The sequence below is a fragment of the Loa loa genome (genome assembly GCF_000183805.2).
Source record: "Loa loa unplaced genomic scaffold supercont3.24, whole genome shotgun sequence".
Lineage (NCBI taxonomy): Eukaryota > Metazoa > Nematoda > Chromadorea > Rhabditida > Onchocercidae > Loa > Loa loa.
In genome coordinates this window covers 182,540-194,486 of record NW_018108204.1, presented here as the reverse complement: position 1 = coordinate 194,486, position 11,947 = coordinate 182,540, and the positions used below count along the sequence as shown (strand labels likewise).

Here is an 11,947-nt window from a genome sequence, read left to right as displayed (position 1 = left end):
ACTCCAGGATCAACATTACGGGGATTCTCAAGAGATGGGGTGTCTCTTCATCAATTATTTAATCCATAATAGTTTATGAACACTGGTAGACAATCATTGTTCCCAATTGTTTCGATGTGCTCCTCTTTGTTCAAGAACATAAATGACCCTTTGTTTTCTCTCGCTTTCGTTTGTTTTTTGTGGATTACAAATTAAATCGTGCACTGAAGTACCCATCTATAAACAGATATTTTATTTCAGAATTTGCCAACTTGTTCCTTATTTTGATTCCCATTAAGGTAATGAATGCAAGGCAGAGAATACATAGGGATTTCATCGACTGTTTTGTAGTATTTCAGAAATTCAAAAGTTAAAGCTAAGAAGTGCTGTGAAATATGTACTTTGTGTCAGAGTAGAGTAATACGCTAAACTAAGTTATAATAGTGGAAGTGAAGGGGGCTCTTTTGTGCATAATGTTGATTATAGTTCTTGTGAACTTGATATTTACAGATACTTTGCGATGCAGTGCAGAAAGAATATGGGCCAGTTTACTACATGATGCCATCGAACGCAAAAAAGGACGAGTACTAGTATATTTGTTTACGTCATGTAAAAATACCTTGATAAAGCGTTACCCTTTTATGTTGCAATGTTCGCTAGTAGAAGAAATCAATTCATTCGTCAATATTTTTCGTAAAATCACAGATTTCTTAAAAAATGCTGAAAATACAACAGTTTTCCTAGATTCGATTGACATTGTTATCTTGGACAGTTCTTTCGACCGAGTGATTGTGCTGCTGAAAGAAATTTCGCGTAAGTTTTATTTCTTTTTTTTATGACCAGTTTCTAAAGCGTAAGTATGAGCACAAAAAGCGAAATGTTGCGTTGTTATTCAGTCTCATACTGAGAAAGAGTACTTGGTTTTTACGAGCATCTTACAATTGATTAAGTATAAAGTAAGCTCTATCGTGTTTCCTCTTACTTGCATCGGAATTTCTCTTTCAATTCACTGCCTACATTGATTAAAGCTTGAGGAACCTGCAGTGCATTAAATGCGTAATATGGATTTCGAGGTAGTTTTGAATTTTTTATTTCACGTTTATTTGCATACTTTTCAACTTTCAGAATACGCCACTGTCATTGCACGAATGCACGATGAGTGCATTTCTGCGCAGAATTGGGAGAAATTGAGTTCCGTTTCTCATATAACATATTCTTTAGAACTCAGTGACATGATGACACCTCTCTGTACTATTGTTTCATATAAGAGTGATGGGAGAAGAATTGTAAAGGTAGTATTTACCTAATTTATAAAAATTATGGTTTGTTTTACATGTGAAGGGGGCTTTATTCATATGAATAAGTGGTTTTTAATAAGTTGGAAAGGTTGTTTGATCTTTTTTATTGAGGTGTTCTAGAATTATCCGGATTTTGCTTCTTTCAGCGAAGTTTTTTTCTGTAGTATGCTGACTACTCTACCCGTCATTGTATATAAAAATACAAAGAAATTCCTGAAGACGCATGTGACTTTGTCAAATGAAGCTTATATACCACACATTTTATTCATCATGAAATAATAGTCTCTGATGGGGAAAGGTTGTGAAGATGGTATTTATCTAATTAATGTAAATTATGTTTTGTTCATGAAATAATGCCTGCTTAAAGTTTATGTCCGCTGGGACCATAATTAGTGATTTTGCAGATGGGAACAGTGTGTGTCGATGATTCATTCCGCTCATTTTTCAAGCAATACAAAGTGCAAGGTGCGAATACACCTGCTAAGAAAAGTGGTAACTTGCCGATACCTGAGAGTTCTTTCGATGTCGGCCTTCATTTGAAAAAGTCAGAGCTTGAGGCCAGAGAGCACGTGTCTTTACCTCACGAAGCTGCTCAGAAAAAAGAAGGTATAAAACCTGGTTACTATCACAGTTGGCTACAGCTTTTCTCTAATTATTTCCTGGAATATCTTAAGCGTCGTTAAAATTGATATTGAGATATTCATTTTGTAGATATTTCTTCATTGATGTTTCAGAATTGGTAAGGTTGCGTTTGAGGAGAAATCGAAAGATTCGAGCTGGTGGTCGTATTATTTACACTCCAGACGAAGCAGATGATTTCGATGAGAGTGATCCCGATGACGACCTTGAAATTTAATTTCTTCGTTTGAGTTACATATACTGAACTCGAGTTGCTTTATACTTTTCATTTTTTTCTTTCAAATCAAAATTATTCATTATTTTATGCTCCCGATCTCTAATTTGGCCATTTTTCATTGTAGGACTTGACAGGATTTTAGCTGTGAAGTATATGCCCGGTTCATACTTGTGTTTTTATAAGAACCCATGGTCTACTTGTTCTTTTTGACCACTTTTTTCTGATTGTGTGTGATTCTGACTGATTCTGACCTTGATCTTGTTAGAAATGAACCAAGCTAAAATAAATTCTCTTGTGTCAATTTTCTTTCCTTAAGCGAGGAAAAATACGTTTCTTGTATATGTCCGGTTCATACTTGTTTCCATAGGAACTCGCAGTCTACTTGTTCTTTTTGAACCTTTTACTCACAATTTTCGTGTCCCAACTGTTTATTATTTGTCCTTCTGAAGCCAGAGAGCCGTTAATTTTTAATATACACAAATAAAACGGATCATTCTCAGTTGGCTTTTGGAAAAAGGTTTTCCAAAATATAGTACATATAAGTTAATTAGTATTTTGCAGCAGACGAAGTGAGCTGTGATCTAAGATAATAAATTTCCCATTTTCTGTGTTTATGTTGTTCAGTCGTTGAAATAGGAACCATATGTTATTCTTGATTTGGCTGATTGCATTTCATGATTCCTGCGCTTATGCTGTTTCCATTTTTTTTCTTTGAATGCTTTATAAGAAAGCGTATGATAAGAATCGTATTAATAGAGTTTTCGCCCGCGAAAGAACAAGTGTAAAGTAGAGAGGGTATTGGGTGACAAATGAATACAGATAGAGCAGCCAAAACTATTTTAGCAGTTTATCGAGTCAGGTTAATTCTCTGATCCAATGGTTTGTTTTACTTGGTCTGTTTTCTTTCTTGTTGAAGTTGATGGGTATTTATGGCGCTTCAGTTGCTTCCCTTTGATTTGTTGTATTGTTATTATTATGACATTAATAAATTCACTTTTGTAATGTTATTTATACATCAATTTCCCCAATCGATTTTTTAATTCATTGCCAGATTATTTCCCGATCAGCCTCTTATAGACGAGGAATCGTAGATGGTATCATTTACGAATGATGGAATCCATCAATACTCTCGCGATAGAGATGAACCATCAATTTTTTTTTGGCATTTCAAATTTAAATAATCCCAACTCTTCATAAGATCTAAATCCGAATGATTCCGAAATTCCCTCTGGACACGATGAATTTTTTTAGAGATTTTGATATAGCGCCATATCTAGTACTGAGTCATGCAGTTCTGAAGGATACGAATAGTCCTAGTCTTTTCTTCTACCCATCTCTGTTCTCACTAGTATTCTGGGTGGTTGCAATAAATTTCAGATGTAAAATACTTGTCCTTTCAGGCGTACATTTGTACTCTCACTAAATAACCTTATAATAAATCATTTTAGCGTACACAAGTCGCTTGAAATTTTGATTTTTTTTTGGATTCTGAAATGAATTGGTATTTGCCCGTTTTTTCAATATCCTTCGATATTGAGTGAGGCTATTGCCTGCAGCAAAAATTCTGTAACTTCTTAACTTCAATTTGTACATTCTAAAATAGATTCCACAAGGGCCTACTCCAGTATCATCTGAGTGAAATTTTAGAAAATCGGTCTAAAAGAAGAGTACTTTTAAGTAATGTCCGTCGTGATAGAAGCTCTTCCAAAACTCGATTTCACGGAAGCACTGAAGGATTCTCCGAGGTTCAGGTTAATTTTCTGTAGGTTGTTTGCATTTCACTCTCTATATTGCTGGTGTTTGTTGTATATTGCGAGGATGTAAGAAAAAAATTAGAATTGATTTATCATCTTTTAAATGCTTTTTTCAATCAATAATGATTAAGAGCGGAATTCGGTCAGTTTTTCAGGCAAGCGATTTTAGCACATGAGCAGTACTTCGCCAAATTAGATTCGAAGCTTACTGAGGTAATTTCATCTTTTAATAGTAAATTATGATATTGAACAGCTCAGTGCCACTAAGAACTCTAGACGTTTAATTCCAAACGGTTTTGATAATCGGTAAAGAATTCGTTTTAGAGATGGAAATAAAATTCATTACTCCGAACACTTAGTTCCTTTCATATATTATATAAATTATACAAATGATGATAGAATAATTTCATCCTCATTAATTGTTGATATGTGCTCCATACTTAATGAGGAAGGTACAATCTTATTATTTCTCAATGGTTTCATAAAAAGAATCAAACATAGTACATGTGAAAGATACTGATACTGTTGTAGGTGTTGCAATTACTAAACTCCTTGGCAGAACACGGCAAGAATTATGTAAATGACTTTTTGTAAGTTTTTTTTTTTAAATGATATATTAAGACTTTTTTTTGGTCGATTTAAGACTTCTAAAATACTTTTCGAGATTTCAGGAACAGCATATAGGTAGAGACTCCCAAGTTCTAATGTAATATGTCAATTTTAGGGTGTAAGGGAGAACTAAACTAATTCTGGATAATCAAACTAAGTGTTGTAAACTTTTGGTAATAGTTAAGTTTCAGCACCTTATCAGCTATTATCAGTCAATTATGTTACGAGTTTTTGCCACAAGACCCATCGCTTCTGTTGGCACTGAAATCGTTATCAGATGTTTTCGCGCAGGTCGCACATATCTACAAGTCATTTGTTGAACAGTCCCATTTGACTATTGCTGAGAGCCTCATTTCTTTCCTCAAAAAGTAATATTTTTAATGTTGGTGGATATTCTAGGTCACAATGCTAGTTCTTGGAGACTTTAGAAATAAATTAAGGGATTATACTGTTTGAAGTATTGCTGATCGTTATAACAATGAAAGTTTTATGGTCTTGTTATATTTATATTCAGTTCATTAAAATTTATCGATTACCTCCAGCAAATTAACGGTTGCAGTGGTAAATGAGGAGCGTTTTCTTCACTCACTGAACTCCATTCTCCAAAAGCATCCATTATGAAAGCAATGTTTCAGTGAACGATCGAAAGTAACAGAAACGCGTTGTCATTTTGAAAGTTTATCAAATTCATTGGATGAAGCACTTGCAAAGCGTGCTGCGGTGCATCGTGCACGACCAACAGAAATTGCAGATGCACGAAATGCCCTTACTGCTGTTGGTACATGTTTTGCACATACTGCACTCGACTATGTTGCTCAAATAAATATCGCTCATGCGCACAAAGACTACACTGTTTTAGATGCTGTAAGTTTACTTTGGTATTCGCAAGTGAAAGCAAAGTATTAATTTTTTTTAAGTGCATATGTAAACTGCGAGTATTTAAGAAATCTGTGCACCTTTGTTATTATTATCAATGCACATTCAGTGCAATGTATGTGTTTGAATGTTGCTCTTTGTCAAGCATGTAAATGTATAGATATGTAGAAAATGTTTATTCAACCTATTTATTCCATCGGTCAGTTAGACTCTAATAATTTTATTTGTTATTCTAACATCAGTATGCTATTTCAATGTATCTTTTAGTTATGGTCCTTTGTGAAAGAATGCAGCACATTTTTTGTACGTGGACACGTGTTTTTTGATGAATGGACAGCAGTTGAAAGTGGTGCAATAGCTGATACCTCATCATTGCTGGCGAATAAAAGTAAATATGTGAAAAGAAAAATGCAAGATCGTCATGCTTTAGTACCTAAGGTAAACTGCTGGTTCTAAACTAAATGGTTCGATTTCGGGATCATTTATAAAAGTTTAATTTATATTCTCTAAATTGCTGTAAAGCTTAGTCAAGTTTTGTTTTCGCATCATAGCTTTTCTTGTATTATAATATTATATTGTTATATTGTGTTGTATGTTCTACACAACTAAGCTGTTTGTTTTAGGAAGTGTTTCTGCATCCGACAGGTATTTCTCCAGAAGATGATGTTGTTATGGAAGGTTACCTTTTCAAACGAGCTACCAATGCTTTTAAGACATGGCATCGACGTTGGTTTCAAATTAAGGACAACAAATTAGTAAGGTTTCGAGGAATTTGAGAAAGACAATGTTTCAAGCTATATATACTTCACCGGATTGAGATTTTTAGTTAGTTTCAGAAGGTATCCTTTTTTAAATACTCTTCTCAAGATTTATTCTCATCGATCCGATGCGATGGAGACGCCAACGATTATGGAGTCGGATTTGAAGCTGTGTCTTGTCAGGCCAGCGCCTACAACATTTGAAAGGACATGTTGTTTCGAATTGGTCACGCCAGCAAAGTATTGAACTTTACCTACCTCAATCTAAATATCTGAAATAGCATTGATTATATCTAACATGTTTGGGCCTAACGATTTTGACAATATTATCAATTTTAATCGGTGTTCTTGAGAAATATTCAATTCTTGCCATAATTTTAGGAATCATTTGTTACAAGCTGATTCGGATACGTTATGTAATGCATGGATGCGAGCTCTTCAACGAACAATTCATTACTTACATGAAAATGATGATACGGTGTTCCAATTAACAACTGTAAAGCAGATTAACGATGGAATTCCCGACTCTGCGTCAACTTTGCACCATGAATCGTTATTGGCTGAACTGAGACGAATTCCAGGCAATGATGTTTGTGCTGATTGCTCTATCGAATCTCCAAAATGGGCCAGTATTAATCTCGGAGTAAGTTTACTGTTTTTTAAACGAATTTTTCATTTTTCGTTGAAGTTGCTAGTATATTTCGCACATAATATTGTTTTTATGTCGGTCCGACATAACAATTGCAGAAATGTTTTGTTTTTAATTTAGATAATTTGACGATATGGTTTGTATTAGCGTTATTATATTAAAGTAGGTAAAGGGGCAGCCATTTGGTTCTGGGGCCTCAGATAAATCTTTTGCTATGCTCAAGGATCAAAACCTTTATAAAATATATATAAAGCAGTTTAAGGTTATAGTTCTGATACAATTTCATACTGCATACATTGCAAAACGCTGAGCTACTTTTTCCTTTTCTTTTTAAATTTGGCAGTTGAACATTGATTGCTAAGCAGTCAGCGAAACCTGGATGGACCATGCATGAGTCGAGTGAAGAAAATAATAATTGATAAAATAATAATTTCTAAAAATAATTGACATATTTTTCTTGATATGTTCTTTGCAATTTGAAGGATTAACTCTTCTTGTTTGATTTAGGTTTTGTTATGCATTGAATGTTGTGGTATACACCGAAGCTTTGGTGTACAGATTTCGAAAGTTCGTTCTCTGATAATGGATACATTGGAACCGGAGCAGAAAAAGGTATTGTTAGCTTTGGGAAATCGCGCAGTGAACTCAATCTACCTTGCTCATATTCCCACAGTGAAAGTAATACCACCACGCCCCATTGCTACTTCTGCAAGGTATTTCACATTTGATTTAAAAAAAAGTGTTTTGTTATAGTCAACATGTAACCCAATGTCATTTTGTTTTGGAATGGTATACTTTGAAGTATTAAGTAATGAAATTCTACATTTCATTACTTGACGGTGTGTTCCGGAATGGAAGTTCTTTTAATACTTATACGACTACAAAGTAGGTAATAAACTGTTAAGAAGCAGAACCTATGTATGTTAAATAATTTCAGACCAGTGCGGGAGGCATGGATTAAAGCTAAATACATTGAAAGGCGATTTGTAATGAAATTCAGCGAAAGGGCAAGAAAATCTTCTGCCAAACGTGCGAAAGGTTTCCATTATAAAACTTCTGGAATTTGTAACTTCTCAGAGTTGTGACTTGCACAAAAAACGAAAATTAAATTTTCATTAGCGCGAAACGAAATGTTTTGATACAAAATTGAGAATGTCTTTTCACTTTAGCAATACATCGATCGTCCTCAAATCAACTTTCTTCAGTCAGTCGTTATTTGTCAGAACCATCACCATATTTTGATAATGAACAAGAACAGTTAGCTGGGTATTTTTCTGATACAGGATGGAAATCCGTTGAAATCCCGACTAAAGGTTCTTCCAGTGCCTTATTATTTTGTATTAATTATAAAATCAATTATAAGTTGGCATAAGATGAAGTTTTGAAAAAACGATGTTAATTTTATCTTTCAATATAATTTTGGCAATCGCTGAAAATCTAGCCATGTTGTCGTAGTAGTACGACGACAAGATGTGCCTCACGAATCATCATATGGCAACCTTCTACGTTGACGTGATTTAAGCTATTATTTGCTGCAGAAATTACGGTATCAAAAATTTGATCTGGATTTCGGTTTGTTTCAGAAGGCAGGAGAAAGATTTCCGCATATGGATCTGATTCAAATTTGGATATAGAGCATTACAAATGTAAGTTTACTTTGTGGAGTTGTTCTTTCTATGGATAATAGTTTAAATTTTCATCTTTTGCAGTAAGTGACATTGACCACAATAATCGAGCTGTATTTGCTGCAGCAACGGGCGATACTTTAGAATTGTGTCGACTTATTGCGGAAGGATTCGATGTAAATACTTCTCTGAATGACACAACAGCACTCCATATTGCCATAGAACATGTATGTCGTAGTACTATAGACTTTGTGTTTGTTTCAAATTATTAGCCGACATGTTAATTTCATCCTGTCTTTTTGAGTATTTTTATTTTACTCCCTTACGTTATTCTGAACAAGTAAAGAACTTGTACTACTGCAGTAATAAATATATTTGCTGTATTCCTCACCAGGTATTCTTGTATACCATCTTTCCTAGAAATCCCGAGATTGCTTCAAGTTTAGGATCAAAGTATAGTGGTAGAGTTTCTCTTGTTAAACGGGGCAAAAGTCAATGCACTGGATTCATCTCTGAATACCGCACTTCATATAGCGGCATCAAAAGCGTGCACATTGTAAGTTCTTTTTTCTTCAGCTTTACAGAAAAAGTATCCTTCAAACGCATTAAACATTTAATTGCCAAATTGATAAGAAACTTCGATCTGCAGAATCGTTTGTCAGTTAATGAAACGTGGGGCCGATCAGCGCTTGAGGAATCGATTAAACGAAACACCTTTGGATTTAGCGATCGAAGGCAAACATGCGGATATTGTGACATTGTAAGTACATTTACTTATCGATACTCAACATTACTGCTCAGCGTTCCAGTGATACAAGTGAATTTGTTCATTCATTAACTTTGAAACTGCTGTTAATCAAACTACTAGCATGGCATTAACTATCATTTATTAGATTCGAAATCCTCGAAGCATTGCGACATGTTAAGAACATGAATTCGCTCATTTATTCATTCTCTCGATTTGTCTTAATTTTGGCAGTTATGTAATAGTCACTGTGTTGCTTTATTATTGCAATAGGCTGCGAGTGCAAGAAATGCGCGACGAATTTTGCGATGAATTCAATAATCCAATGGACGAAACTGTAGATGATGTGATGCAGGATATCAGCCGAAAAGTCGACCCTTCGCTTCGATAGACTTTACTATATTTTACATCACTTCTGCAGTCATTTTATCCGTTTCGCAAGATTTGAGAATGGTATGACACAGCTGAGCGAGAAGTTACCTATTTTGTCTTCTATTTCTCGAAATTTAAAAAAAATTTCAGTGTATTTTACCCAGTTATCAAGAATTCTTTGTTAATAAGAGATTGATATATGTTAGGGTAATTTAAAGCAACACTTATAACAAAGAAACAGCAATCTTAACAAGGACAAATATATAATATTATTATGCATCTCACTGTACAGGAATAATTCCATGAGATTATTTGTGCTGAAGTACCATAAACCTTTCTGGTGCTTTCCTATTTTGAAGCTGCTTTCAAATGTAACTTAATTTGTTTAGTAAAGTGTACTGGTGTGAAAATCATTTTAACTTTTTAGGTCATATTATTTTGCAAAGGCGCTTCATCTGAATGTTCTACTTTTGTCTGGGCACAAAAGAATCTTGCTTGTTCTTTAGAATGCAACAACATAATGAAATATTAGATAACTATTCGACGTTTTTTAAAATAACCTACATTATACAACAGTCTATACTGATAGTTTAGAGAGCAGTTTTCAAGCTTTAATTCAGACCTTTTATTTGGTGGTCCTTACTTTTTTCACCTATGTTGCTATAAAAATGGATGGTCACCGTCTTTGGGAAATGAAAATAAGGTTTCCCAGCACTCAATTGCATAAAATTGGTATACCGTCTACACATTGTGTGACATTAATAATTGCAATACGTTTCATTCCGTTCTTTGTTTCCTTTTATCTATTTGTTTTAATTACTTTTTTGCTCCTAATGCCAAAGTATGAGAATTTTTTATAGGACTAACCGATGAGATATTTGCATTCTATACATTTCTTGTCATTTTTCGATATTGTCACTTTTATTTTATTAGCTGTTCAATTAAATGAACTTTGCTTTATTGTGTACTGTTATTGTAAAGTTGCTTTTAATGTCATTTTTTTAACTATAAAATGATCAATCCAAAAATGTACAACGTATCACCGGAAGCTTTCAGAGTTTTATGTCACACATCGCAATGAGCCAAACGTTATTACCTGCTTTACATAAAATAATTGAAATTATTTGGAATTGTTTAGATAAGCGTAAACTGTTCATTACTGACAATAATAAGCGTACAGTCTTTCACTTCACTGCGATAAAGTACAAATGTGAAATATGATCATTAGAAAAAGTTGGCCGTGAAGAAGGGTGAAGGAATATGCCATATTCCTTCACGTCAAATATCAGAATATTTTTATGGTGGTTTTATACACATGCTCTACTAGCATTTTATATGGGTCACAGAAAACTGGACATCATAAGTCATCCAACTGTACATAGTAAAAGTATTTAAAATGAACAAAATAAAGTTATGAAGTATTTGTAAGTCTAACGCAGAAGGAAATCATATGATGATAACTTAGATCAAAAGTTTTTAATAGGTCGGTTAAGGGCCGTGTTCAGGTATTGGTGACACTGATCGTAATAATCCCAACTGACGGACTGTATTGTACTGGTCCGGTATTTCTAACAGTGAATGTACTGCGAATGACAATTCGCCCGAATTGATACTGCCCGCTTTCTGCATTACTTCATGAAATTCAACAAAATGAAAGTTATCCCAGGGTCTTCTCGGTAAAGATTCGTCAAATACCTGAAATTAGCAAATGCGATTTGCTAATTTATTGAGTTTGTGCAAAGTACCGGAAGAAAAGTTTTGGAAGGTTGAATAAAATTTGGATAATTAAGTAAAAACTAAGTAAGTTTTTAGGGTACTGGATAAGCAACCTTCATCATGTCCCATGGTCCATCACCAACACCGACAACAATAATTGACAATGGGTGCTGGCATGCTCGTACAATTGCCTTCCGAGTTGCCTTTTCGTTCGTTACTTGTCCATCTGCTACTATCACTAGTATATGATACTGCAAACAAACTTTTCAATAAGAATCCCTTCCTATTTCAATATCTGACCACAAATAACGGCTAAAGATTATTTCATTTAAGTGATTAAAGACTATTTCGATTAAGTGATTAAAGCTTATTTCTTCCCAATCATTAGAATCGCTAAGATTATAGTAACAGTTAGTGCAAGCGTGTTTTAATCAAAGCTCAATTTTTCGTTTGATATAAAGTGATTTTGGAATTCCTGGGAAGCCTCCTCACAAGAATGATTTCCCTCTTCTAATTTAATAAACAACAATCAAGAAGACAAACATTTTGGACTTTCTCGCAAATTTCAATGGCTTCGTAAATCAATGGAGCGAAATTTGTCGGACCACTTAAACTTATTGTTGGAGTGATTGCATCATATACTCTGCAAGGACAAACATCCATAGCTATTAGAATGCTAAAGAATTAAAAAAATGATATACTCCTACACT

At 34.2% G+C, this 11,947-nt stretch overlaps 3 protein-coding genes across 3 annotated transcripts in view; 2 read left to right on the top strand and 1 right to left on the bottom strand.

Annotated features, from left to right (window-relative positions):
• LOAG_08700 (hypothetical protein) overlaps positions 1-2,982 on the top strand; it is a 3,741-nt gene extending 759 nt beyond the window's left edge. The window contains exons 2-5 of the mRNA XM_020447774.1: positions 490-792; positions 1,105-1,271; positions 1,682-1,883; positions 2,012-2,982. Of these exons, the coding sequence (XP_020302032.1) occupies positions 490-792; positions 1,105-1,271; positions 1,682-1,883; positions 2,012-2,133 (794 nt within the window). The 3' untranslated portion in view covers positions 2,134-2,982. The remainder of the gene's footprint in view (positions 1-489; positions 793-1,104; positions 1,272-1,681; positions 1,884-2,011) is intronic.
• An 831-nt stretch (positions 2,983-3,813) lies between these two features.
• On the top strand, positions 3,814-9,622 carry LOAG_08699 (GTP-ase activating protein for Arf containing protein; the record flags this gene model as incomplete). The annotated part of the gene is made up of 17 exons (XM_003144229.2): positions 3,814-3,884; positions 4,043-4,100; positions 4,419-4,477; positions 4,688-4,864; positions 5,132-5,360; positions 5,640-5,810; positions 5,996-6,127; positions 6,240-6,370; positions 6,512-6,773; positions 7,287-7,492; positions 7,717-7,817; positions 7,949-8,092; positions 8,363-8,425; positions 8,489-8,631; positions 8,851-8,960; positions 9,054-9,164; positions 9,423-9,622. The coding sequence occupies 17 exons, from the start codon at positions 3,814-3,816 to the stop codon at positions 9,538-9,540; spliced, it is 2,286 nt and encodes a 761-aa protein (XP_003144277.1). The 3' UTR covers positions 9,541-9,622.
• A 1,088-nt stretch (positions 9,623-10,710) lies between these two features.
• On the bottom strand, positions 10,711-11,900 carry LOAG_08698 (hypothetical protein; the record flags this gene model as incomplete). The annotated part of the gene is made up of 3 exons (XM_003144228.2): positions 10,711-11,216; positions 11,351-11,488; positions 11,781-11,900. 3 exons carry the CDS (start codon positions 11,898-11,900, stop codon positions 11,010-11,012), a joined length of 465 nt encoding a protein of 154 aa, XP_003144276.1. The 3' UTR covers positions 10,711-11,009.
• Positions 11,901-11,947: the final 47 nt, after the last annotated feature.